The sequence below is a fragment of the Astatotilapia calliptera genome, chromosome 14 (assembly GCF_900246225.1).
Source record: "Astatotilapia calliptera chromosome 14, fAstCal1.2, whole genome shotgun sequence".
Classification (NCBI taxonomy): Eukaryota; Metazoa; Chordata; class Actinopteri; order Cichliformes; family Cichlidae; genus Astatotilapia; species Astatotilapia calliptera.
Genome location: NC_039315.1, coordinates 33,554,195 through 33,579,496, shown reverse-complemented (window position 1 = coordinate 33,579,496; position 25,302 = coordinate 33,554,195). Strand labels below are relative to the sequence as shown.

The following is a 25,302-nucleotide window of genomic DNA, read 5'->3' as shown; positions in this document are numbered from 1 at the left end:
ACTGGACACAGCCAGATTACTACTAAACAAAACAATAACTAGGGGTTTTAACAATCTAACGTTGAAACTAGTGCAATTTAACGGCGAATATTATTATAATTTCATATTTTCCCTCTTACTTTGTGTGCTGCTTGTCACGTGATCGGAGCGTCTGCAAAGCCAGTTTTTTTTCCTTGAAAATGAAAGTGAAAGTATCCGGAGAAACTTCGAGTGGCAACCGAACTAAAGGGGATTTTCTGCGGGGTCACCAATGAAGAATCATGGGTTTAATCTTAAATATCCTTATTTACTTGTATCTAAGTGCAGGTGAGTTATTGTGCAAGGCTTTGTCACCGCGTTTTTAGAGCTAGTGTGGACGCTACACTCGACTGCATGAATGGAATCATATGCTTAATGATGATATTGTGCATATGTCTGTGTGATTTAGGTGTGTGGAGTATCCAGAACCCGTGGCTGCCCTGTCAGTTCACTGACGAACATGTGTTTACTAATAATGAGGGGCACACTGAGACTCGACTCATCCACAGAGAGGCTATGCTGCAATTTGGTCAGAAAGAAGATGCTCCTGTTAACCCAAACGCCATCACTTTATTAATCACTGGTGAGTTACTGCAGGCTGCATGAGGAGAAGGCTGAAAGACATTTGATTTGACTGCATGTGTCCTATTCTAGGATCAAAGTTGGACCTGAGGCGGTATGTGGAGGGGGTGGAGGAAGAGCAGCTGGAGTGTGAGCTACGCAGATACAGCACAGAGGGCATTTATGTCCGCTGGCCTGTCATGGGCGCCCTAGAGTACAACCGCTGGTTCCTCTGTACCCTCAGACACAGCAGGGGCCTCTTTACAGTCACTGGTTTCCTCAGGCACCCCTCTGACCAGCCTCCCCCAGGAGAGCAGGACTACCGCAAATGGCCCCCCATCCCTGACAGAGAGGTTCTCACCACCACAGGTAAACTCACCATATGAGGATTTCAGAATCAGAAAATTATATCTATCATATGATACTTATTGTTGATGATGCATGTGTAGTTATGGGACATGGTGGGCCACTTGTTTTGAGAAATTTGTGCAGACAGTCACCAGATCTGTTTCCACAGTCGCCATGGTCATCAAAACAAAGACTCCTTCAGTGAAAGCAGGCCTGATGTCCCAGCAAAAGCTCCACTGCCAGTTTGACGTTGACCACAAGGGTGCCAACATCACTGTGGAGTGGCACTGGCAGCACCGGGGAGAGAGGAATAAACTCTTCAGCTACACCAGCCGCACCGGGCACACCCAGGGGAGCGGCGTTGGGCTGAAGGCTCTGGCGACTGGCGATGCCACCTACACCCTCCCCCTGTCTAAGATGAGCAGTGAAGGGACCTACATTTGTTCAGTGTCAGTGAATCCACTGTTTGGCAATGTGGACATAAATCTGCACATCGAAGGTGAGGAAATCAGATGACACAAAGTACTAATACTAATTCTGCCTGTTACATTAGTTAAACTGAAAAATGGATTATAAAGGGGACTGATTCTGTTTTTTTTTTTTAGTTTTTCTGTCATACTGTTCCATATTAAACATGGTCAGATTTTCAGATTTTCATAACAAGTATCCATATCTAGACTTTAAACAGTTTTTCTACTTTTAGATCTGTATGAAGTCAGTGAGAGTGGATATCCCTAATGTGGTTGTAAGGAGAGAAGCCCAACCCATCCACTCTTTTAATCTTTTGTTCATAAGGTCCAACCAATCAGAAGAAACTTGGTGTAAAGGGGGAGGAGTTAGCGCTGAAGAGCAATTTCAAGACCCAGTTAAATCAAGATTATTTTGAACTGTGCATCATGTAAAGCTGCTCTACTGTACAGCAAGAATGAAACAAATGGGGCTGGAAATTAGTTTAATGGGTTCCCTTTAGTTAGGGATAATGGGCACTTGAATGGACAGTGGACCCTGAGAACTTTTAATGAGCCTCAGCTGAGATTTCATCTACTTTCATTTCATGCTCTTCACAGCTGACACCACCAGCTCCTTTCAGTGCTTCATGCTCAGGCAGCATATTACCTGCCCTTCTAGGTCCTGACTTCATCCAAACATTGCCTAGCGTTGTTTGACATAAAGTCAGCTAGGCAAAGACTCTAATCGGCCACTGGAAATGTGAAGAAGAGCTTTGAAGAAGAAGTTTTAAAAAATACAGTTAAAACTGTATTTTTATAAATGTTATAGTTATCCTGCTGATAAATGGTAAATGGCCTGCATTTGTATAGCGCTTTTCTAGTCCTAAGGACCCCAAAGCGCTTTACACTACATTCAGTCATTCACCCATTCACACACACATTCACACACTGGTGATAGCAAGCTACATTGTAGCCACAGCTGCCCTGGGGCGCACTGACAGAGAACAGCTGCCGGACACAGTCTCTGACCACCACCAGTAGGCAAACATGGGGTTAGTATCTTGCCCAAGGATATTTGGCATGCAGCCAGGAGGCAGCCTGGGATCGAACCACCGACCTTCTGATTAGTGGCTGACCTGCTCTGCGAGAACTCCCCCATAGCCATTCATGCTACAACAATAAAATAGCAAATAAAAAATTAAATGACAGAAAAGTTACTGTATTTTTACTGTCTGCTCTAGAAATGTCAGCTTTTTTAAAAAACAAAACAATGCTTCTAGAGTAAAATAAATAATAAAAATAGGAAATTTAACTTTCTGCCTTATAATTATAGGGCACTACAGGTAAGGAGCTACCAGAGTTTTCTGTAATGTTACACTTTAAAAAAAAAAAAACTTAAGCCAAAAAAGTTGCGCTAACAGATTAATGTAGTTTATTAAAGCAGTATGTTGTATGTCTCATGTAGAACAACAGAGATGTATTGTTGAAATTAGTTAAACTCATTTACACTGATAGAAATGGTAATTTAACTGGTCCAGCTCGCTTAAGATCAAAGTGGGCTCTATGTGGCTCAGTAAGTTGTGTCTTACTGTCAACTTTTACAAATATTCAGAAATTTCAAATGTCTCCAATTCAAATGATCATCAGGGATCACAAACACTTTTCCTTATGACGGCCCTATGACAGCTATCCAGCCCCCCCAGTTTATCCTTCATTGCTCCTTCACAGAGACCACACCTCTTGGCTACTACTACATATAATCACTGAGTTATTCTTCTCTAACTCCAGCTGAGTTACACATTGTTCTCATTCATTTGTTATATTGTTAGCTTGAAATTAAAGCAGTGGCTTCCTGTGTCAGTTATATTCACAGCAACAGTCAGTTCAAGCTGCACTTGGTGACAGTGGGGAGGAAGAACTCCCTTTTAACAGGAAGAAACCTCCTGCAGAACCAGGCTCAGGGAGGGGCGGCCATTTGCTGCAACCGGTTGGGGTGAGGGAAGGAAGACAGGATAGACGACATGCTGTGGAAGAGAGACAGAGATTAATAACAATTATCCATCCATCCCTCCATGATGGTTAATGAAATTCACGTGTGATTTTTTTAATGTTTCCATCACTTAGAACACAGAAGCTGTGGATTCATACATTTGGGATAACTTTTTACATTTTCCATTCTTTCTCTCCTAAGAGCCTCCTCGTGTCTCCCTCAATGTGGGACCCACCTTCTCACTGCAGGAGGGCCAGGAGCAGAAAGTTGTGTGTGAGGCAAACAGCTATTACCCCCTGGATGTGGAGATAGTTTGGTACGAGCAGGACCCGGCAGCGTCAGGCCAGAGGGTTGGTGCTCCTCTGCCCAAGGTACTGGATAACATCCTACTGTCCAGCCACAAACATAACCAGGACAGGACCTACTCGCTGTCAGCTTTCTTCTACCTCAAGGCTTCGCTCAGGCAGTCTGGCAAACAGTTTACTTGCAGTGTCTCTCATCACTCCCTGAAAGTGCCCATCAAAAAGAGCTTCATTCTGAATGTGGAAGGTGAGAGACGTCTCAGTGTAATACTGTAAACTATCAGTAGGGAGCAGCAGAGTCTCATGTGTGTTATCTGTTTCAGAGCCAGGGAGCTGGATGTTTAACATTGTTCTTGGTTTGATTGTAATCCTGTTGGTCATCCTGTTTGTAATGCTGCGCTACCTGCACTCAGGTGAGTGATATAAACAGGCCGCAAACCCACCAGCGCTTCCTGGAAACATATACAGCTTACATGTGTTAGCTGTTTGTGGAGCTACATGAGGTGTTGATGTCCTAAAGAGTAATTCTCATTTATTTTCTCCACAGTAAGGAAAAGGGCAGTAGAGGTAAGATTATATTATTTAAAAAATGCATTTGATGTAATGACACCAGTCACAATGATATTTAATTACCTTTGTTTTCAATGATGTGTGTGTTTTTGTGCCTGTCACGAGCAGAAGAAGCCATACTGAGCAGCGCTGATGGCCTGAGCAGAGCATCACACCCATCAGTGAGAACAGCAGCACCCCCCCATCTTTTTTTTTTTAATTTTAGAAATGCTGAAATGCTTGATTTTAGTTTTTAGGTATATTTGGGTTTCTGTGAAACTGATTGTTTTTGTGTTGCACTGATTTAAGTTTAATTTCATGGACTCTGAAAGTCTGATTGTTTTGTAGTAAACCACGTCCATACAACCTAAGTCCGCCCCTGCTGTGCATTTCCTCCTATTTGTAATTAACTGGGTTTGCTTGGCTATCAGTGTGTTCTTGTGTTTATTAGAATCCTGAGAGAGTCCTATTCATTTTCCTGTTTTCTTCTTACTATAATATTAATCTAAATGCCTTTTCTTTTACCCCAGGAACAACAAATTAGCAGGACAGCACTGCTGCTAGGCAATGGCTATATTCACATGTTTATTCATGTGAATCATCATCCACTAAGAGACACCTTAAGCCTATTATTATCAGGCTTAAAGTTGTTTGGCGCAACCCACAGACTGTATGTAAAAGATGGATGTAGCCACAGTGATCTCACCCAGTAGTTTCTGGATTCCTCACTTTGAAGGTTAAGCCTTGGGATTTTGGACGATACCAGGCTGTCTTTTAGGAGCAGTAAGAGACAATATTTGATGATGGGGGTAGATTGTAGATATTAGCTAGCTAACTTGGTTAGCAAGCAATATTCATTAAATTAAGTATCTGCTAAATGGGGGCTTCAGTTCTGGAGAGTGAAATTCCAGTATTTTTACAAACTTTTTGAACATGCCAAACTACACAGCAGGTTATATTATTTGTCGGACTATTATATTACAAATATAACATCCCTAACTTAAACCTTACTTGTGTCCAAATAGATGAGTTATAGAAAAATATCACACATTACATGACATTAAGAGAAGGAAAGGTCGAAACTATCCATAGAGGAGACTTTCCTATACCAGTCTGTAAACATGCTTTTTAACATGGAAATCTATGGGGATTGATTTGTTTTTTTTAGCAAACCTTAATTGGCCAATAGTGGAACTGCAGCTTTTTTATTTTTATTTTTTTTACTCTTGAAGGACTGTTGCTTGGTCTGAACTGCTTTTTAGAGACTGGTCTTAACGAAACCCATTTTATCAATTGGGATCAGGGGTGGTAAAGAACAGCTGGAGCAACCACTCAATGTTCATAATGCAGCAATCACATTTTGAAGGTGCCTTGTGGTGTTTTAGACCACTTAAAGTGCTGCAGAGAAAGGTTTTCTGAACAAATTTGAACACGTTCATGATCTTCAGGTGTGTGTTTTTTTTCAAACAAACAAATCAAATCCATGCTCCGATAAAGAAATGAAAATGTTTTGTTCGATTTTGTGGAATTACAGAATAGTTTTGATTAAAAACACTGAAGATAACTGGAGTGTTTGTTATTTACAAGAAAAGTGTACCAGGCACTTGGAATAACTGCGTATCTGTAGCGATTCTACTGCTGAAAACCTGTTGAATAATGGGAATAAATGAGAATGACGACCACTAACTTAATAGCTTATGGAGTTTATATTATGAAACATTTTTGCACTATCTTGGCAGCACATGGTTAAATAATAAAATGTTTTGGAATTAAAATGTATTTTCTGAATATTTTGGACTTGGAGCACTCACTAACTCAACAATGAGGGTGTTTCATCAGATTCCTCAGGTTGATGTGTGCTGCTGAATGCTAAATAGTTGCTGCAGTCTTGTAATGCAAATAGACAGTTTTTCAACTTTCTATGTTGGCTTTCTTACTTGTTCAATCATAGTTTATGAAAACCAGATTAACTCTGTTGCAGAAAACAATTTTTACATTTGTGTATCTGTTTTTGCATCATTTTGCAGCTGAGACTTTTGGATTGAACCCAAATGTATTCTTAAAAATGTAATTAAACACATTTTAAAAGAATTTTTAAAAGAAAGAACAAGAGAGGGCAATTGCTAAATTCTTTTGTGGGAAAATCTAACTTTTGCTTATTTATGTGATTGTTTTGTAGATGCGTTTCAATGTTCCTCTCATACTTACCTTACAGATCTTATAGCTTTGCTTTAGAAAAGTTGTCTTCATGTTTATTTAAAAAAAACCAACAACTTTACTATTAATGTCTAAGTTCCTCTGCTTTTCAGTTGTATGAGCAGAATGTTGTATGTGTGAAATGAGAATTGACTTTTTATTTGCAGTGTAACATATTGTTGACTTAAACACACACATGCCACATCCCAACTTGTGACATGAATCTCCTGCTTTCATCTTGCTCATGGGAGCCCAATTGGGGTCTCTGAGCCCTTCCTTTATAAAATACATGAGTTGTGCATTAATTTTTGAAACCAAGCACACCATTGTTTTTCTTGTGACATTACCAATAAGTTTGATGTGTCACATGGCCCTCTTCCTATTGAAAAAACAAAAGTTGTATCCAAGATGGCCGACTTCTAAATGGCCACCATGGTCAACACCCATCTTGAGGAGTTTGCTCCCTCACATATACTAATGTGCCACAAACAGGACTTTAATATCACCAACCATTCCCATTTTATTACGGTGTATCCATATAAATGGCCCACCCTGTATATTCATACACATTCACACTCTTGCAGACTGGAGGAGCCAGGAATCGCACTACTAACCTTCCGATCAGTAGGTGACCAGCTCTACCTCCTGAGCTACAGCCACCCAGTGATAAGCATGAGTAGGTGACTAGGTTTTGGATAAAGTGTACACTCACAAACCTGTCAAACCTGCATTTGAAATGTTGTCTATCATAGCAGTATACTATTGCAACATGGCATTTGGGTCTTCTAACTAAAATAAGAAAATAGGAACATAAATAGTGCCATCATTGCCAGACCTGGCCCACATCTGGTTGGCATACACTTCGCCATGACATAGTGTGGAAAATACAGTATGTCAGGTATAGGAAAAAAAAGTCTTAACAACTACATGAGAAAGATGTAGCTATATTTGTAAGTAAAGTTCAATTAGTGAGAAATCATCTATATTGTTAAAGTCTGTTTCATGGCACAGTGTTGTTTAAATGGACATTCATGAACTGCAGGACTGAGGAGAAGAGTTGTGTGAAATAACCCATTTGTCGCTCTCCTTTTAAAAAGAATTTCAGAAGAATAATGGTGTTATCACATCCGTTTTGATGCCTGCCTCTGGTGCCCTAAGGGATAAAAGTGTGTGTGTGTGTGTGTGTGTGTGGCCCAGGGTTTGATCACAAATGTTTAGGAGAGACAAACACATTAAAGCAAATTTAAAGCTGTCTAAGATGTGCCACAGGCAAAAGGGAGGAAAGGAAAGAAAATTAATTAAAAAAAATATAACAGACTTCGCTTTTCATATTCTTTGAAGTAATGCCATGTGACAAACAAGAGCAGAGCAAAAACACAGCCATTAAAAATTACAGACAAACCAGACAAAGGCTATCAATCTCAGGATAAATGATGACCAGATACCATCAAGATTTCATGATAAGAGGGATGATATGCTTACACATATACGTCATGTTTGAAAAAAACAAACAAAAACAAAACGTTATCAGTGCTGCAGTGTTTTTAAAGTAAAACCACAGTTCACATAAATCCTGCTCCTACCTTCTCCATTCTGATTTTATCAGTTGTCTCCTTGTGAGATGTATTCTGTCTGTTCACAGGTGTGAGAGTCTGCTAGTCTGTGTCATGACCACAACCAACAGCCAACCAAACTTGATTTATCACTCAAGTGAAAAAGACACTTTCAAAATACTTTTTTCACACCAGTCAAAACAGGGATTGTAAAGAATATACATGGCATCAAACCTTAATTTTTTGCCACTTTATGTAAGAAATGTATAATATAATACAGCGTTTCCCAACCATTGTGCCACAGCACATAGGTGTGCCACGAGCAATGATCAGGTGTGTCGTGGAAGATTATCTCAATATAGAATATTCTCATATAAATCATGGATAATGGATGTAGCGTTGGCCTCTCTTCAAAGATAAAGGCCAAAGAGCAGGAATATGTAGCTGACAGTAAACAAGTTTAAAAAATGGTTAAAATGACAGAAATCTTGGGTCTTTATCAATATCTATCATCAAATCTAGCTCTAGAGGAGCTGTGTGTGTCTGGCTGTGTGCTCAAGTTTGAAGTGAGGTCTACAATTGCAGTGGAAGCTCTGCTGGTAACCTCCATTTATTGGCCAAAGAAATGTACAACATGCTAGTTGTGTAATTTCAGTTAAAACGACATCAGCACTTACAACATCATCAACGGCTATATCAGTTACAGATTATCATTCCATAGAAAAAGATGAGCATGACATTTGTGAAATTCCATGATGGCCTAGTTCTGTGTAATTACTGCAACTTTATCCAGTCACAGATCTTAAGATGATAATCCAGTTTGCAGAGACAGGCAGCAAGCTGAGGCCGGTGCTGGATGGGGCCTGATTTCACTGTTGATATACTGAACCACACACACTCTCTGATCCCTGGATGTTGTAAAAGTACAGGGAACAATTAACTCACCGTAAGGCAGGAGGCTGAAGATGATTTAATGTTGATCTAACACTATTCTTCTCTGTTGTTTCAATGCTTATCTGTGATCTTATGTCTGTGGACTTGTTGGTACAAGTCACTGGGAAAGAAAAGACAGACCCGACTGTGGAGAAGTCAAATATTAAAATTTGTACAAATATGCAAAACTGGCTGGAGTCCCCTGTCACGAAAAAATATTCTGCAGTAACTGAATCCCGAAGAAAGTGAAAGAGGAGAAAGGCTGTGGCTGTAAATACCCATAAATGCTCAGTAGTAGATAGTAGTAGATCCAAAAACTTGACTTTTTTCCTGTCTGGCAGCTCCATCTTCAACATGCTTTGTTCAGTATTCATATGTTCACGCCATCTCAGCCTCACCTCTCTATGGCTGTGCCCCAATTCAGGGTCTGCACGCTTGAAGTACGCGCACTACGTACGATGCGTACTATACGTACGAGAAGTGCGGAAGTGAGAGGCTTGTGAAATGGGACGGTCTAGCCTTCGTCGCGCTGTTCAGGTTGCCTAGCAACCATGATACTGACCGCGAGAAACGTTTCATACAGCTTTGTGTGACAGAAATGAAGGAGAAAAATGTTTTGTTGGTCATTCATTTTTGTCATGACATCACTTTGATTAGTTGAGTATCTGAGGCTGAGACCACCGGACTGTAAAACATGATAGTTGGGCTTCATTTCTGTACTGAAGAGTCATTTCAAGATTAGTTAGTAAATAACAATTAGCTAATGTTGTTCATGAGACAAAAAATAATCTCACTGTGGTAATGTAAATATAATATGGCCAATTTTTTATCTATCTATCTATCTATCTATCTCCATATTCTGTGTGGATTTCATTGCATGTTTTTAACAGTTTGAGTTAACTGCAAACTGTGAACCAGTAAGATCACAAGACACACTGATCACTGATCTCTTACGCCTCCCTCCATTACTTTCTTTAAAAACACTGGAAACACAGTAAAAAATGATTATCACATTCAAGTGTTGTTAAAGTCAGTGGGTGCCACAGAAACTGCAAATTGCTGTAATAGCTACATTATATTGTAGGTAAACTGGTAAAACACTGAACTGTCACTCAGCCTCATGTCTGCTTTGATGATGTAATTTCTATGAATTTAATTTAATTTAATCTCTGATGTCAATAATGAATGAGAACCATAACATACAGCACACAATGTAATTACCATACAGCATGGTAGGTGGCACAGGCTTAGCCAGTACCTTTGAACCGGTGTTTTTCTCTTCAGGACCACATGTTGAGTTTTACATGTTTTTGTTGTTGTTGTTGTCATAGTCCATGGAAGGTGTTTTATTAATGGTGTCCTATCCGTACAGACTGTACTGATCCTGCTGTGTCTCCAAAGAAAAACTGGTATCTTAAACTCATAGGCAAATTCATGTCAGCTGCTGGCTACACTCTTCACGGCACACATAATGAAGATCTGGGAATATCGAGTAGAAAATCAGTGTCTGAGTGTGTTTAGAGATCATGTGGATATTACTTTACTGTTTGGGCTTTAATCTCTGTGCGGCGGCTTTGGTTCTTTTCTCCCCACAGTTACTTTGGATTTCTTCCTTTGCCTTTCTTCCACGTGCTTCTTGAGTTCAGCTCAGAGCTCTCAGAGCACTCCTCCTGTGATGGTGAAATAATAAACAGCTCTAACGGCAGCCTGGCTGTCTGGCTCTCCTCTCCAAAGCTGTTGTGACACATCAGTCAGATTTCTAACATGTAGGGTGTTTGGAAAAGCAAAGCAGCTAATTGCCGTCACGGTTCTCACTGACAGAACCTGACTCGTGCAGTTTATGTTCAGACTTAACTCTGTGCCCTGCCAGTTTCTCTGGTGAGGTCAGGGTGCATGGAATCTCAGCACGTAGGGAAAAAAAACAAACAACGAAAAAAAAAAAACCCCAACATGCAGCAGCCTGGAGAGCATGAGCTCATGCTTGCAGTACCTGGCCTGGCTGACAATGGGGTACTATCAGCCAGGAGCTATGGATGCTTCAAGTTTTCATGTTGAAACATCACGGTTGCGCAAGAGAGTGAAATATGATTTGTATGACATGCCTCAAACCCTATGTTTAAGTTAGATCATAAAATGGGGATGTGTCACTGGATAGCTATGCAGTCAGTGTCATGAACATGTAGGAAGAAAATAGCTAGGATCCGCTCACAGGGGAACGCTTGGTTTTGTTTTTAGGAAAACCTTTTTAGATCTGTATAGTAAAAAACAAAAAAAACAAAAACAAAAACAAACCAAAACAAAAGATACAATTTATGTTGTAACTGGGCAGCGATAAGAACTGACGACTTAATGGGGAGCAAAATGGGACGTGATTAAAAGAGAATCGGTCATGTTAATCACATCTGGCACTTTGTATTTTTAAACTTCTCCATCTGTTTGTGTTTGCATGGAAACTGGAGGGGAAGAACTGTAAATGAGAGCGACCTTCAGTGATTAGAGTGTGACACAGTTTATGTTATCTGATCTGATCCCCATCTGCAACCTACTACATGAGTTTTAAATGTCTTCATTGTGTGCCATACCTGTGTAACACTTGCTTCCAGCTCAAGTCAAGTCAAGTCAAGTCGGCTTTATTGTCACTTCAACCATATACAGTTTAACAGTACACAGTGAGGCGAAACAACTATCTAAGGATGACTTTTTTTGTTATCAGACAGCAGACAAAGTGCACGTGCAAATGTGCAAACAAGAGCAGCAAGTGACAGTGTGACAAAAAAAAACAAACAAACAAAAACCCCACAACGTAACATAATAATGTTTTGTGATGGTGAGTTGAGGTAGTGGAGGAACAGTAAACATTCCTTAGTGTAGCAGCAAAAATTAGGAAGTGCAGAAGTTAGTGCAAAAAGTCCAGTAATAATATTGTGCAAAAGAGCATTTACAGGTTGGTGTGTACGATGGTTTGGTGGTGTAGGTCAGTGTGTTTGCACTTGTGTTGATTAGTCAGTCCAGTCTCAATGTTTTGAGGTAGTTGAGTTAAGCTGAGTGATTGTGTGTGTGTGTGTGTGTGTGTGTGTGTGTGTGTGTGTGTGTGTGTGTGTGTGTGTGTCAGTCAGTCCCTTTTTGCTGAGGAGACGGATGGCTTGTGGAAAAAAGCTGTTGCACAGTCTGGATGTGTGTGCCCGAATGCTTCGGTACCTTTTTCCAGATGGCAGGAGTGTGAAGAGTGTGTGAGAGGGGTGTGTCCGATCAGCCACAATGCTGGTGGCTTTGCGAATGCAGCGTGTGGTGTAGATGTCCTCAATAGAGGGGAGAGAGACCCCGATGATCTTCTCTGCTGTTCCCACTATCCGCTGTAGGGTCTTGCGGTCTGATATGGCACAGTTCCCAAACCAGACAGTGATGCAGCCACTCAGGATGGTCTCGATAATGCAGCACCACTTGGGCTCCGGAGTGGCCGCTGCGTGCTACTGCCGCGCCGCCATGTAAGAACCTAGGGCCAGCTAGGGCCTAGCTCTAGGGCCAAGAAGGTATAGCACTCTGAGGGTAGGCCAGGGTTTCATGGAGCTGGGAAAAGTTTTGAGTCAGATGATAGATGCTTTGTAAAGTGTTGTGTTTGTTGTGGTGTGTGGTCAGCATAGCAACAGGTTGGTACTCATTTTGGCCGTCATCCTTTGAAAGCTGAACTCTGAGCCTCACAGTTCCTTCTCTCTGGGGAGACATTCAATCTTTTTCATGCTTGGATGAAATTAGCATCTCCTCAAGAAGAAAATATATGTGCCCACAACTCTCGAGTAAGACACATTTTGCTAGCATTATGCCATATTCCTTGTACGTTTATAAAAAAAAAAAAAAAAAAAAAAAAAAAAAAAAAAAAAAAGCGCTTAAGGACAAAAGACAAAGCACAGACAAAATTGGATGACTTGTTTCAATTTGACCTGTAGGGTTTTTTGCCATACAAAAAGTTTGCAGTCTCTTTTTTCTCTCTGCAAGCTAATGAACACTAATCATACACACTTGATAGTTAATTATGTAGAAATGATTATCCAAGATGCATTTCAGCTTAACAGAGGCGGGCTTGGGTTACCTTGTGCTGCTAGAGGTGTGCTCTGGTTGTGCCGGCTGGTGGCCTTCCTGGACTTTGGGTCCGTTTGATCTCCTTTTGTTTAATATGTGCATTGAAGGACAATATCCCTAATCAAAAAAATACTCCAGGATTCCTCAGTGTCATGGGAGGCCAAGGTAATGCCATCCAGAGTATCTGGTTAGATATAGTACCATATTTCTAAATGTTTTTAGAGCTGACTACAATAACCCAAGTTTTATCTGAATTTAGAAGCGGGAAGTTAGAGGTCATTCAGGTCTTTAAGACAGTCCTGCTTTTTGGTGTGTCTCTTCTGGCTTCAAAAGAGAAAAAGAGCTGGGTATCATCTGCATAACAGTGAGATTGTATGCCATCCCTTCTAATGCCTAGGGACCATTTATACCATTTGTTCTAACTGACAACATAATAATATAAAATAATTTTTAAGAAGCTAGATTTAGTTTCTGAACCATTTATGTTGAAGTGTTCACTGGGATTGTAATGCAAGGCCCTTAACATCATTATCTCATTATCTGACACACAGGGATACCGCTTTAGCCTTGAGAATCTGCTTTAGGATGCATATAGGGTGGTGGTAATCAAACAAGCTCCAACCCAAAGTGTAGTTTGACTCAAATCTGGTGCAGTTTCAGTTTAATTTCCCAAAGTCGGACCTATACTTGTAAAAGTTAAGGCGTACTGTAGCCGTTACAATGTGAAGCCAAAGGTCTTGGCCAAGAGTCAGTTTGCAACAACTTGTGAGTCAGAATAAGTTGAAAACTGAAGCCACAGGACCAAAGACTGCAGATACCCACTTGGTCTGGTTTTATAGGTCATCCAGTCCCCAAGTACTTGAAAAGCATTGTTGTTTTTACCCCCCCCCAAAAAAAAAAAAAACCAAAACAAAACATGAACATGTAGGAACAGTAAAAGTAATGAAATAATGAGTGAACCAGAATTCTCCATAGGCTGTGGCGCTTGGTGTTGTTCTTGAGGAAACTGAACTGTACATTTACATTAATGGTTCATCATGCACTGTAATTAAGAGAAAACTACAGACTAGAATTAAAAACTAGTTTGAAGGTATTTTGTATGAAAACATAATTGCAGTTACACTAACATCCCCATTACTGCAAACTTGTCAAGAAGTGAAACCTCTTCAGTTGCACAGCTGTTGTCAGTCAGCTGTCCTCTTGCCCTTGGAAGATTTAAAACATCCAGATAACAGGTTGTGTGAATTATGCTAATTAGAAGCTGAGAATAAATGAGTCTTCTGTATTGTCCTCATTGTGGTGTGGCATAAAGCTGAATATGTAAAAAATAAAAAATAAATTTAAAAATGAAAGCTGTCAAATGATTCAGTGTAGCCGTTTATAGATAAAATTTAATTTGTCCTCAGTTTAATGTTAAACTAACGACTATTCATGAATTCAAGAATGGCAGATGTCATGATTTTTAATGGTCTAGTCAAAGGCATTTCCTGTCCAGCTGAAAACCTTCTACAGCATCTCAGGTCTCCTCTAAAAAGTGGAATTAAAAAAAAAAAAAAAAAAAAACTAAAAAAAAAAAACCCCACTTCATCGCTTATCCAAGAGTAAGTCCTGTATTTGTATGTGAACAGCCAAGCTCAGACATGAGGATATCTACAACATAAAGTTTCCAGGACTTACTCTGTGTGGAAACCTCCTTAAACCCAGCATTTCTATGATTAGGTTATCAAAGAAGCTTTGTCAGCTGGAAAACTGACGCTCTAAAAAAGCCTCTTCGAGACAGGTTTGAAAGATGGTGTTCCCCTTTTCCAAACTGCATCTCTCCACATGCTTTACACTATAATTTAGAGGCAGGCTTCCGCAGCTGATTTTACGAGTAGGTGGTATTCAGTGCGGACCCATTCAGACGGCTGAGTTAAAGACCTGAAGGCACGGAGGATCAGAGGGGAGAAAAAAAAATACTTTGTGGTAATGCAGCATGTACTAACCACACTGTAAACCCAGCTGAAACTGGCACCACACGCTTGCGCACACCACACGCTTGCGCACACCACACGCTTTGCGCACACCACACGCTTTGCGCACACCACACGCTTTGCGCACAGTTCCACAATGCACAAAAGGTCAGGATGATGGATTCCCAGACTGAAACAGCAAGAAGGGACATAATATTCTGTTTGCATGTGTGCGTCTGACATACGCATGGTGTAAAGACAACACACTCCTGAATTTATTGGCTCTCTGGAGCCCTGATAAAACTCATCATGAATTAGCTCATTTGTAGACGACAGAGCAGAGTGTGTGTACCGTGTGTATGTGTGCATTTTGGGGGTGAAAATTGGCGAGTAGGAGTATTCTTTTGCAACACTTGTGTTTTGGTTAATTAGAAACAACGCAAGTCTTGTCATGAACCAGTAAATCAGTGTTTTCTGCCACTGACATGTTTGTTCAGGATTTCTTCACTTCCTCTCATGTTTGTCATTACTCTGCTCTTTCCTGTTTATCTTGTGTATGGGCTTTTGGCTTTTAAAGCTGAACAATCCCCACCAAAAAAAAGCTATGAAAGTTGCATTTGTTATCATTGCATATACAATCCTTTGCATGCCCAGGGAAATGTAATAAATGTAAGCTCTCTGCATGTGGATGTCTAATCAGTCTTCCTACTTACATCCCCCCCCCCATCAGAAACCATACAGCACCAGAAGATTTTAACGCCGTTCCACTGCGTCCATTTCACACTTTTCCTCTTCAAAGCATGAAATAGACATGCTTTTGTCATGAGCTGTGTGCAACCAGTAATGGTGGATCCAATGTGCAGACAGTTTGAGGCAAAAACATGAACTCAAATGTAACAAAACTGAAAACAAAAAATAAACTTACACACGTAAGACGACTGAACACACAGCATAGGACGAAGGAGATCACAACACAGACCAAAGAAAACACAGGGCTTAAATACACAGAGGGAGCAATCAGGGAATGGGAGACAGGAGGGAACCACAGCTGGGACAAATCAGGGCTAATGAGACAAGGGAAGCAAAGCCAGATACATTATCGTGAGACACGGACTTTCAAAGTAAAACAGGAAACACAGAGACATAGACTTGATAAGGGCATAGTATGGGCAGAAATCGGTGCCATCAGAAACTGAATTTGAATAAGTTAAATTTGAATTTGAATTGCTCAGATTGAATCTGAATTGTAACTTGAATAAATGCTTTTGAAAACTGAATTTGAATTAGTCTAATTTGAAATTGAATTTATGGTTTGAAAATGATCATCACTAAATTGAAATTGAATTTTATATTTTGAAAATGAATTGATTTGCTTTGAAACTGCATTTTATCCTTTAAAAATTCAGCTCTCGAATAATTTCAGTTTCACTTCTCACCATTCAGTTTCAGTTTTGGAACTTACATCCGGTTCCGGTTCAAGCGCAGATTAATAGAACTACGTTTTACTAGCGGACCGAAAGTGTAAGATAAACTGAAATAAATGCGGACATCTATGACAGGTGCGTGACATTTATATGATTAAAAAATGTAATATTTTTTAATTTACAAATATCATGTTATCAACATGATATATATGAATACCGATTATTTATAAACAAACATTGTTTTTGTTTATACATAATAGGCGATAGGCGTATATATCAACATTATTGATTTATTATCAGAATCAGAGAGACATTATTAATCCCAGAGGGAAACTGAGTTGTCATACAAATATACAACAAACATCAAGCACTCCTATAAAATGAAGTCTAGAAACAGAGATATTGATTAATAAATATTAATATAAAAATAGTGATATAGGTATAAATATAAATATACATCTAAATATAAAAGGACACAAATATGTGTGCAAATATATGTCATGGCGTACACAGGTAACAGGGTGCAGTGTGGTGTGATTCATTCTGTTTTGCATATGTGGACCTGACCCAACTGGATGAATTAAAGAGTCTGAACGTCCCCTCAGACAGCGAAGCTGAAGGAACCCTTTGCTGAAACTGCTCTTCGGATTGCCCGGTGTGTTATGGAGGGGATGGGAGTCATTGTCCATGATTGCCAGCAGTCTTGCTGCAAGCAGCCACCCTGCTGCTTGCAGGGTGGCGAGCTTCATGCCAACAACAGACTCAGCCTTCCTGATGAGTTTGTTCAGTCTGTTTGCATCCTTTGCTTTGATGCCTACACCCCAGCATGACACAGCAGATGGTGCTCGCAACAATGAACTGATAAAACTTATATAGCAGCCTGCTGCATACATTGAAGGATCTGAGCCTTTGTAGAAAGAAGAGCCGGCTCAGTAGGCAGCATCCATGTTGGCATTATGTGTTAGCCTATTGATTTATTCAGTACACGTAGGCAATTTTGGGGGATTATGTTACATTTTCCTGATTTTCTTTAACTGGTTTATTCATTTTAGTTAATCAACTTATTTGTTTGTATCCATGTGAATAAAAACACATTTTATTAAAATGTGTTGAAATCCATGTTAAAATGTAAAATAATGATGGATCAAGTATTTTGAAAAATTTGAAATCCCTTTTGCTCTTTTAAACATATGAAACAATGTGTTTCATATGTTTAACAGCTCCATCCATCCATCCATTCGCTACCGCTTATCCTTTTCAGGGTCACGGGGGGCGCTGGAGCCTATCCCAGCTGTCATAGGGCGAGAGGCGGGGTACACCCTGGACAGGTCGCCAGTCTGTCGCAGGGCTAACACATAGGGACAGACAACCATTCACACTCAGATTCACTCGCACATTCACACCTAGTGGCAATTTGAATTATCCAATTAACCTATCCCCACAAGCTGCATGTCTTTGGACGGTGGGAGGAAGCCAGAGTACCCGGAGAGAACCCACGCAAACACGGGGAGAACATGCAAACTCCACACAGAAAGACCCCGGCCTGATGGTGGAATTGAACTCAGGACCTTCTTGCTGTGCGGCAACAGTGCTAACCACCGTGCCACCGTGCTGCACCGTGCTCATTTGCATTATATATGGTTCATTTTTTACAAGTATCTGGCTTTTATTTGAAAAGCTTTGCAAGAGGAAGTGAATGTTGTGATCGGCAGCCTGCTCTGACAGAAGTTACGACGGAAAGTAAGCGAAGTTTGCGCAAGTGTGTATGAACTGAGCTATCTGCTCAGCAGTCTTTGTCGATGTGCACATTTTGCAAACTGTCTGTGAGAAGCTCGGGACATTTCTGCTCCAAATCCACTGTGCAGCTGCTCCCTTTTGTTTTAGTTCAAGAGCCCACGCCAACTTGGAGATGCCTGCTGATCACTCTGCATTCCTTCACACATAGCTGTTTCTCTACAGAAAACCTGCCCTCCACCCTCTGAAAACATGGGATTACAGAGCCTATACATGTAGAACCATTGTTAAAAATGATGTCTAAAATAAGTCTAAGTTTGACTTTGAAAAGACGTCCACAACAACCGCATTTGGACTATAAATAGCCTGTATATGTAGGTCCTGCCAGCGACAACACTAGACATTCAGCAGATGTTGAAAAAAAAAAGATGTCGCCTATAGTGTTAAAAAAACAACCCCTTTAGTGGTCCAAAAATGACTTATAAAAGACATAATTACAACGTCACTTTCCACAGTGGGAAGTGAATTGTGGGAGTGAGTCAAAGCACTTTATATTTTAAGGTAGACCCTACAGTAATACACACAGAGAGAACCCCAACAATCATATGAGCCCTGCGTGCAAGCACTTTGGCAACAGTGGGAAGAAAAAACTCCCTTTTAACAGGAAGACACCTCCAGCAGAACCAGGCCCAGGGAGGGGCGGCCATCTGCCGCGACCGAAGCTGAGTGTCTGCATAGCAGTGAAAAATGTAAGGTATGTTTTCCAATGATGCTGCTTAAGGGAAGCATGTATAATGTAAACAGAACTGGTCCTAGCACAGACGCCTGTGGAACTCCATAATTACCTTACTGTGTGAACATGACTCTCCATTTACTCCATTTATTAACACTGTTTTAGTATCTAGTTTGAGTAACACCTGATTGTTTATGTGACCATGGGATCTAAGTAAACACTAAAAGGAAAAGCAAGGAAGAGATTACAGCATATGAAATATCTAAAGGTGAAGCAGGTATTGGTTAAGGTCAACTTTGTCTATGTATATTTCATAACTGAGTATTTACAACATTTATAGATTTCTCAATATATTTCTGTATTATTCTTCAGTGTCAGCCACGAAAATGCTACAACATATATGTACATGTATCTATCTTTAAGCTTTCCACTCTTTTTACTTTTTTTTATTTGGCACTGTATATTTGTTTTATATACATATAATGATACTTCTATTCCCCTATTTCATTTTTAGTGTGAATTCCTCTTCCATAAGTAACATAGTTTTGAAAAACAAAAATCATTGAGAATTAAAAATGTTTGAATGTAAAGACTAAGACAAAAATTGCAATGTGTTAAAATTAACAATCGAAAAAACACAGGCTTTTTGGGCATGTGGCTTGTCATGTGAGGGCAGTTTTTCCACATTGCATGCTGACGTCACTTTCTATTTTCATGTAGTCTGCTTCCATTACATGCAAACATTCTTTTTACATGCAATGGCGTTCGTGGAGCTGTGACGTCCACTTGAAATCAGCGGCTTCAGTACATCTTTTTTTGTGTTTGCAGAAGTGCTCACAATTACATGTTCCTCTGCTGCTGGCTGGAACTAATGATGTTGTCTTTCCAAACTTTGGCTTTGAGGAAATACGTGGCCTCAGCTTGATGGATGTTCTCTAATAACGGTACTAATTGGCTCTGCCTGCAAATGCGTGAGCATGTGTGGTTGAGTTTGTGCATTCAGCTCCAGGGTCTGGACGAGGAAAGGGTGATGTAATGCTAAATCGGGGCCTTGCTGCCAAGTTGCAGGGCTGATGTGGTAACACAGAGAAGTTTTGATAAGACAGAGTGCACGCGCGCGCGCGCGTGTGTGTGTGTGTGTGTGTGTGTGTGTGTGTGTGTGTGTGTGTGTGTGTGAGAGAGAGAGAGAGAAAGAGAGTGTGTGTGTGTGTGTGTTTGACTGCAGAGAAAGAACAATTGATGGATATGACTGAGATATATTTTGGCTCAGTGTGCTTGCATGACATCATCTTGCACTTACACATACACGCAAGTGGTCTTGCTTAACCGTCAGTCATCGTTTATCATTGGGTTTTTACTGATTAGTTTGTAGGAAAAAATGCAGGATGTGCATACAGAGTTTATTTTTTTCTCACTCAGTTTGATTTTTTCCTGTGATTTTAAAGTTCAAGTTCAGTAAAAAGACAATCCAAAGAAGAACCTTTAAGTACTTCACAGTTTTAGGCATGCATGTGTAGTTTCTGCTTATCCACAAAACTTCCCCAAAGTCACATCCAGTTCTTGAGGTCATATCCTTACGGCAGTCTCGAGTATCCTCTCTACTGTTGAAATTAGGGGCCCGTCCACTTCCACCACTATCTAATCCTGCCACTGTCGCACAGAGGACACCCCGTCCAGACTCATTCACTACATGTCTCCCACCCTCTGCACACTGTATCTGACTCACCTCTCTTGGAGGAGTTAGTCAGCTAGTGTGTGTGTGTGTGTGTGTGTGTGTGTGTGTGTGAGAACCGGTATGTGCGTACTTTAACATTCATGTTTTAGATCAGGGGTGGCCAACCAGTCAGAGACCAAGAGCCACTTTTTTTTTACTGTGTTACCGCAAAGAGCCACATCATACGCATGGGCACACATGAACATCACCCATCCTTTCCTCTCTCTCTCTCTCTCTCTCTCTCTCTCTCTCTCTCTCTCACACACACACACACACACACACACACACACACACACACAAAATACACACATCTCTGCTCAGCCAGATTTATTGTAAATGTCACACACCAACATGATAATGACAGAAATGGACTCCTACAGTACTAAAACCACAGGCCAGTCATTTTCACCAATGAACATTGTGTGCACTGTCTCACACACACAAACTCTCAGTTCAACCAAGTCCACAAACAAAAATATAATAATCTACAATAGCATTTACTTTTATAATGCATGTTGTTTAGTGGGACTTCTGGCATTCCTTGCCTTGAACAATCCTCTTTAAATCTGGCTTGTATTCCGTTGTTGTCACTCGAAGCAATTCTTTCACATGTGTGTCAGTCAGAACAGATCGATGCTTTGATTTCACATGTTTTAGGGTAGAAAACACAGACTCGCAGACGTATGTTGACCCAAACATTGACAGTATCTTAAGCGCAGCCCGTTTGACATTGGGGTATTTTTCCATTGGCACACTTTTCCAGAACTCAATGGTCCCTTCCCTTAAAGCAGGTTTCAATTGGTCATCTTCACAAAGATCGATCATCTCCAACTCAGCCGCAGCTTCATCTGTGACTAGCGGGACTTTCAAACAGCTGGTCTCTGCATTAAATGGGTCGACGAGGAACGTAATCTGTGGCCTTTTCAATTGTAGATCATGGAACCGGGTCACGAAGCTTTCGTGCAAGTTTTCAATCAGCGTTGCATATCTGGCTCTTTGCTTACTCAGGGCAGCACTGGCGACTTGCCCGCTGGCTTTTAGCAGAGTGGGAAAATGCGTTAAATCTCCCTTTTGAATATGTGTCTTGAACAGCTTCAGTTTGTTGACAAACGCAAACACACTTTGCACCAGGTCAGGGAGCATTTTTAACTTACCCTGCAGGGTCAGGTTCAGTCTGTCCAAGTGACACAGCATGTCGACCAAAAAGGCCAGATCCATAATCCACTTGAGGTCCGAGAGCTCGGGGTAGTCCTTGTCCTTCTTTTCCATAAACAGTTTCACGGCATCCAAAAGCTCAAAGAAGCGAGAGAGTACCTGGCCTTTTGACAGCCACCTCACAGTGCAGTGCAGCGGCAGGTCACCTGGAAGCCCTTGGTCCAGCTCAGCGATGAGATTCTTGAATTGCCTGTGGTTAAGCGCATGTGTGCGGATATAGTTGACGGTTTCCATCACAGGCTTCACAACGTTATCTAAATTCAATGATTTAGACACGAGTTGCTCCATGTGGATGATGCAGTGGAAATTCCAAAAGTCAGGAATAGTTTGGTCAGCTTTGCACAGCCCCACAAGCCCGTTCACAGATCCCATCATGGCTGGTGCTCCATCCGTGGCTATTGCAGTTAATTTTGTTATGGGCAGATTTGCTTTTTCAAATGCAGCCATCATGGTTTCTTTCACATCTATGCCACGGGTTCTGTCTTTTAATGGCACAATATCCAGGAGTTCTTCTTCGATCACACAATCGTTTGAAACAGACCGTGCAAATATTGCCAACTGAGGCTTGTCTTGTATATCACAACTCTCATCCAATGCGACACTAAAATACTCACATGCTTGAAGGTCAGAGTGCAACTGTGATTCAATAGCCGTGTTAATGTCCGATATTCTGTGTTCAACAGTGTGGCGGGACAGTTGGACGTCTGATACCATGCGTTTTAATTTGTCGTTTTCAGGAGACAAGATTTCAACAACATCACTGAGGCATTTTTTAACGAACTCCCCTTCATTGTATGGCTTTTTAGCCCGTGCAATGTTCCAAGCCAGCTGATAGGATGCGAGCGTTATGGTCTCTGACCGCTTCGTAAATTTTTGGAAAAACTGTATCTGCTTTTCTGCCTGACTTTTCAAAGTGGCCAACTCGTGCTTGCGAAGTTCAGTCCCTTTTGGAAATTCCTGGTCGATGTTAGCATGGAGTGAGCTGAAGTGGCGCTGAAGATTTGAAGCTTTGAAATGTGCTAATGACGTCTGACATATAAGGCAGAATGGCTTACCATTGCGTTCAACAAAAAAATATAAACTCTCCCACTCTGTTAAAAACGTCCTGTGTTCATCTTCATATTTTCTTTTTGCTGTGCATTTTTTTCCTGCCATTTTAAGGGCGAACTTGCTCCTACTGGGAAACTTTGCGGTATTTTCATCTCACACACATGCACATTTGATGAAAATACCGTATTGAACTCAAGCGAAGCGAACGCGCACATTTTAAAACAACAACATAAAAAAAATCAAAACACAAACTTTGATATGAACGTAAGAGCCGCATGAAACCAGGCAAAGAGCCGCATGCGGCTCGAGAGCCGCGGGTTGGCCACCCCTGTTTTAGATGCAGATGCAGATATTGCACAATATCTGGTGGAGAATGTAATTAAAGGTTAGGAAACAGCAGAAATGCTTGTTTTGTCTTAATTTTGCCTGCAGGCAAACCAAAGGTGCACATGGCTCCAAAAATTGGCTTTTAGAAAATGTATCATTCACATCTTTTGACCACTGACTGTGTATAAAAGATGGAATTAGGCACCATCAGGTCCCTCGGTAGTTTGTAAGGTGAAGCCTCAAGTCGAATTGTTTGGGTAGCCACTTTCTTGTCGATTTAAAATGCACTGTTACACTCCGAGGTAAGTTCAAGTGTGCCTTGGAATTTTCTGTTAATCATATATTATTATTGCAACACTTGTTGCACACAAAGCAAGGAATAAATGTTTAGCTTGAGTTATTTATAAATACACAGTCAAATGTTATAGTTGTAATATATACTTAACTTGCTTACTTAGACTTAGTTCCTCCTGTGCCGGATGGCGCATTGGGCTGCAAGGGATCGCCAATGAGCTCAGTTTGCAGCCACATCTTCAGCTTCGTCCCATGAAAGATCGACTGCTTTCAGGTCCTCAATGAATGACCGTCCTCACATCTGTTTTGGTCGTCCACGGCTCCGTGACCCCCGGGTGGGTCTCCACGACATGGCTATCTTCGGTAATCATTCCGGATGTTGGTGAAGAACGTGACCGACGAAACAAAATCGTCGCTCCAATACCATGTCCGCTAGCAGTAGTGAGGCAATGCGCTGAAGTACCTCCTCGTTGGTAACATGATCTCGATACGAAATCTTGAGAATCCGTCGGAGGCCGCGCTGTTGGAATATATACTTAAATGGGTCTTCTTTTTTTATGGTGCAAAGCACGACTAGCCAGCGGTCTAGTGTGCCCACCGCTGACAAGCGAATTAAAAAATTGTCAATTGCTAACCCTTCTTGTGGCTTTAGTTTGTACAGGAAATGTCATCTTTCTAAGGAAGCTGACAAACACCAGAAATGATTAAAAAAAATCTAGAAACCAAACGTCTCTTCTGATAGAAACCTGATCCACTTTAAATGAGCGCCAAGTCTACTGTCATGCTCAAACCCTTCTTCTGACAAATACAGTCAGAAGAAGAACTGATGACATGTCAGACGGTATATTTTGTGTTGATATGAATACAGGTGTGTGCAATATTTTAGCTTGGCCTTGGGCACAAAATGTCTGAAAAACACTTACCTAACCTGAGCAAGAACATGAGCAGACAGCTCCAGATGTTTTATTGGACTGTGACAGAGCGGCTCCATCAGTGACTGTGAGCAGTGAACACTCACGCACAAGCACACCACGCGTTTCCTGTTCACTTTTACATGTTTTACATTATGTAACTTTTACATTATGTCTATTATTCCACTTTGCTGTTTTCAGCGGTACCAGGCTGCAAATTTGGTATCACCATCTATGTTTTTATAAACACAGCACTGTCTCCATTTATTGAAACACTGCGCAAATTCTCCCCTGCTGTGTCCACGAGACATGCATGTTTTCTGAGTAAACTAAGTAGATTTGGCAATGCTAACGTATCTCAACTGTCTTTCGTCCATACTCACTCTTACTATTTTGAATACATAATTGTGTTGAAGTATCAAGTATGGCCACATGAGGTATTCATCTGTGAATACCAGGGGGGTGTTCCCAAAATGTTTTCAAAGCTTCTGACTTTTGGTGCTCAATGGTCACCATATTGCTGTATAGCAGAACAGGAGGAACCACCAAACAATTTTAGGCTAGTAGAAGGAGGACACATTATTTGCAGTTTTGGTGTTAAGATTTTTTTTTTTCTCCATGTGTTACAAGCAAAATCACACATTACATGTGTTGTGGCACTGTTTTACATTCTCCCCCAACCACTCAAAGTAGATGTTTCCTGCTTAACTCCTCCTTCCAGTTAAGAGGGAGTTTTGAGTTTTTCCTTTCCACTGTCACCAAGTCCTTGCTCTTAGGGGGGGTCATCTGATTGCTGGGGTTTGCTCTGTATTGTTGAAGGGTTTTTACCTTACAATATAAAGCACCTTGCCAATGATGTTGTGATTTGGTGTTATATAAATAAAATTTTATTGCATTGTATTTATGCATGTTACATTGTAGTGTTCAATATTATGCTAGCATATGGACAACAGGTTTTGTTTTGGCCTTCTC

The 25,302-nt window shown here is 40.8% G+C and overlaps 1 protein-coding gene across 2 annotated transcripts; it reads left to right on the top strand.

Annotated features, from left to right (window-relative positions):
- On the top strand, positions 1 to 5,903 carry dhrs13b.2 (dehydrogenase/reductase (SDR family) member 13b.2). Of its 2 annotated transcripts, XM_026191289.1 has the most exons (9): positions 1 to 306; positions 428 to 601; positions 673 to 948; positions 1,097 to 1,426; positions 3,568 to 3,915; positions 3,992 to 4,081; positions 4,216 to 4,235; positions 4,347 to 4,399; positions 4,748 to 5,903. In XM_026191289.1, the coding sequence occupies exons 1-8, from the start codon at positions 261 to 263 to the stop codon at positions 4,359 to 4,361; spliced, it is 1,299 nt and encodes a 432-aa protein (XP_026047074.1). In that variant the 5' UTR covers positions 1 to 260; the 3' UTR covers positions 4,362 to 4,399; positions 4,748 to 5,903. The 2 variants fall into 2 exon arrangements, with proteins under 2 accessions (XP_026047074.1, XP_026047073.1); XM_026191288.1 differs by having other exon boundaries at positions 4,347 to 5,903.
- Positions 5,904 to 25,302: the final 19,399 nt, after the last annotated feature.

Coding starts and splice junctions, on each gene's coding strand:
- dhrs13b.2 (XM_026191289.1), top strand. CDS start 261: ATGGGTTTAATCTTAAATATCCTTATTTACTTGTATCTAAGTGCAG. Junction 307..427: donor TTACTTGTATCTAAGTGCAG/GTGAGTTATTGT, acceptor TGTGTGATTTAG/GTGTGTGGAGTATCCAGAAC. Junction 949..1,096: donor AGAGGTTCTCACCACCACAG/GTAAACTCACCA, acceptor CTGTTTCCACAG/TCGCCATGGTCATCAAAACA.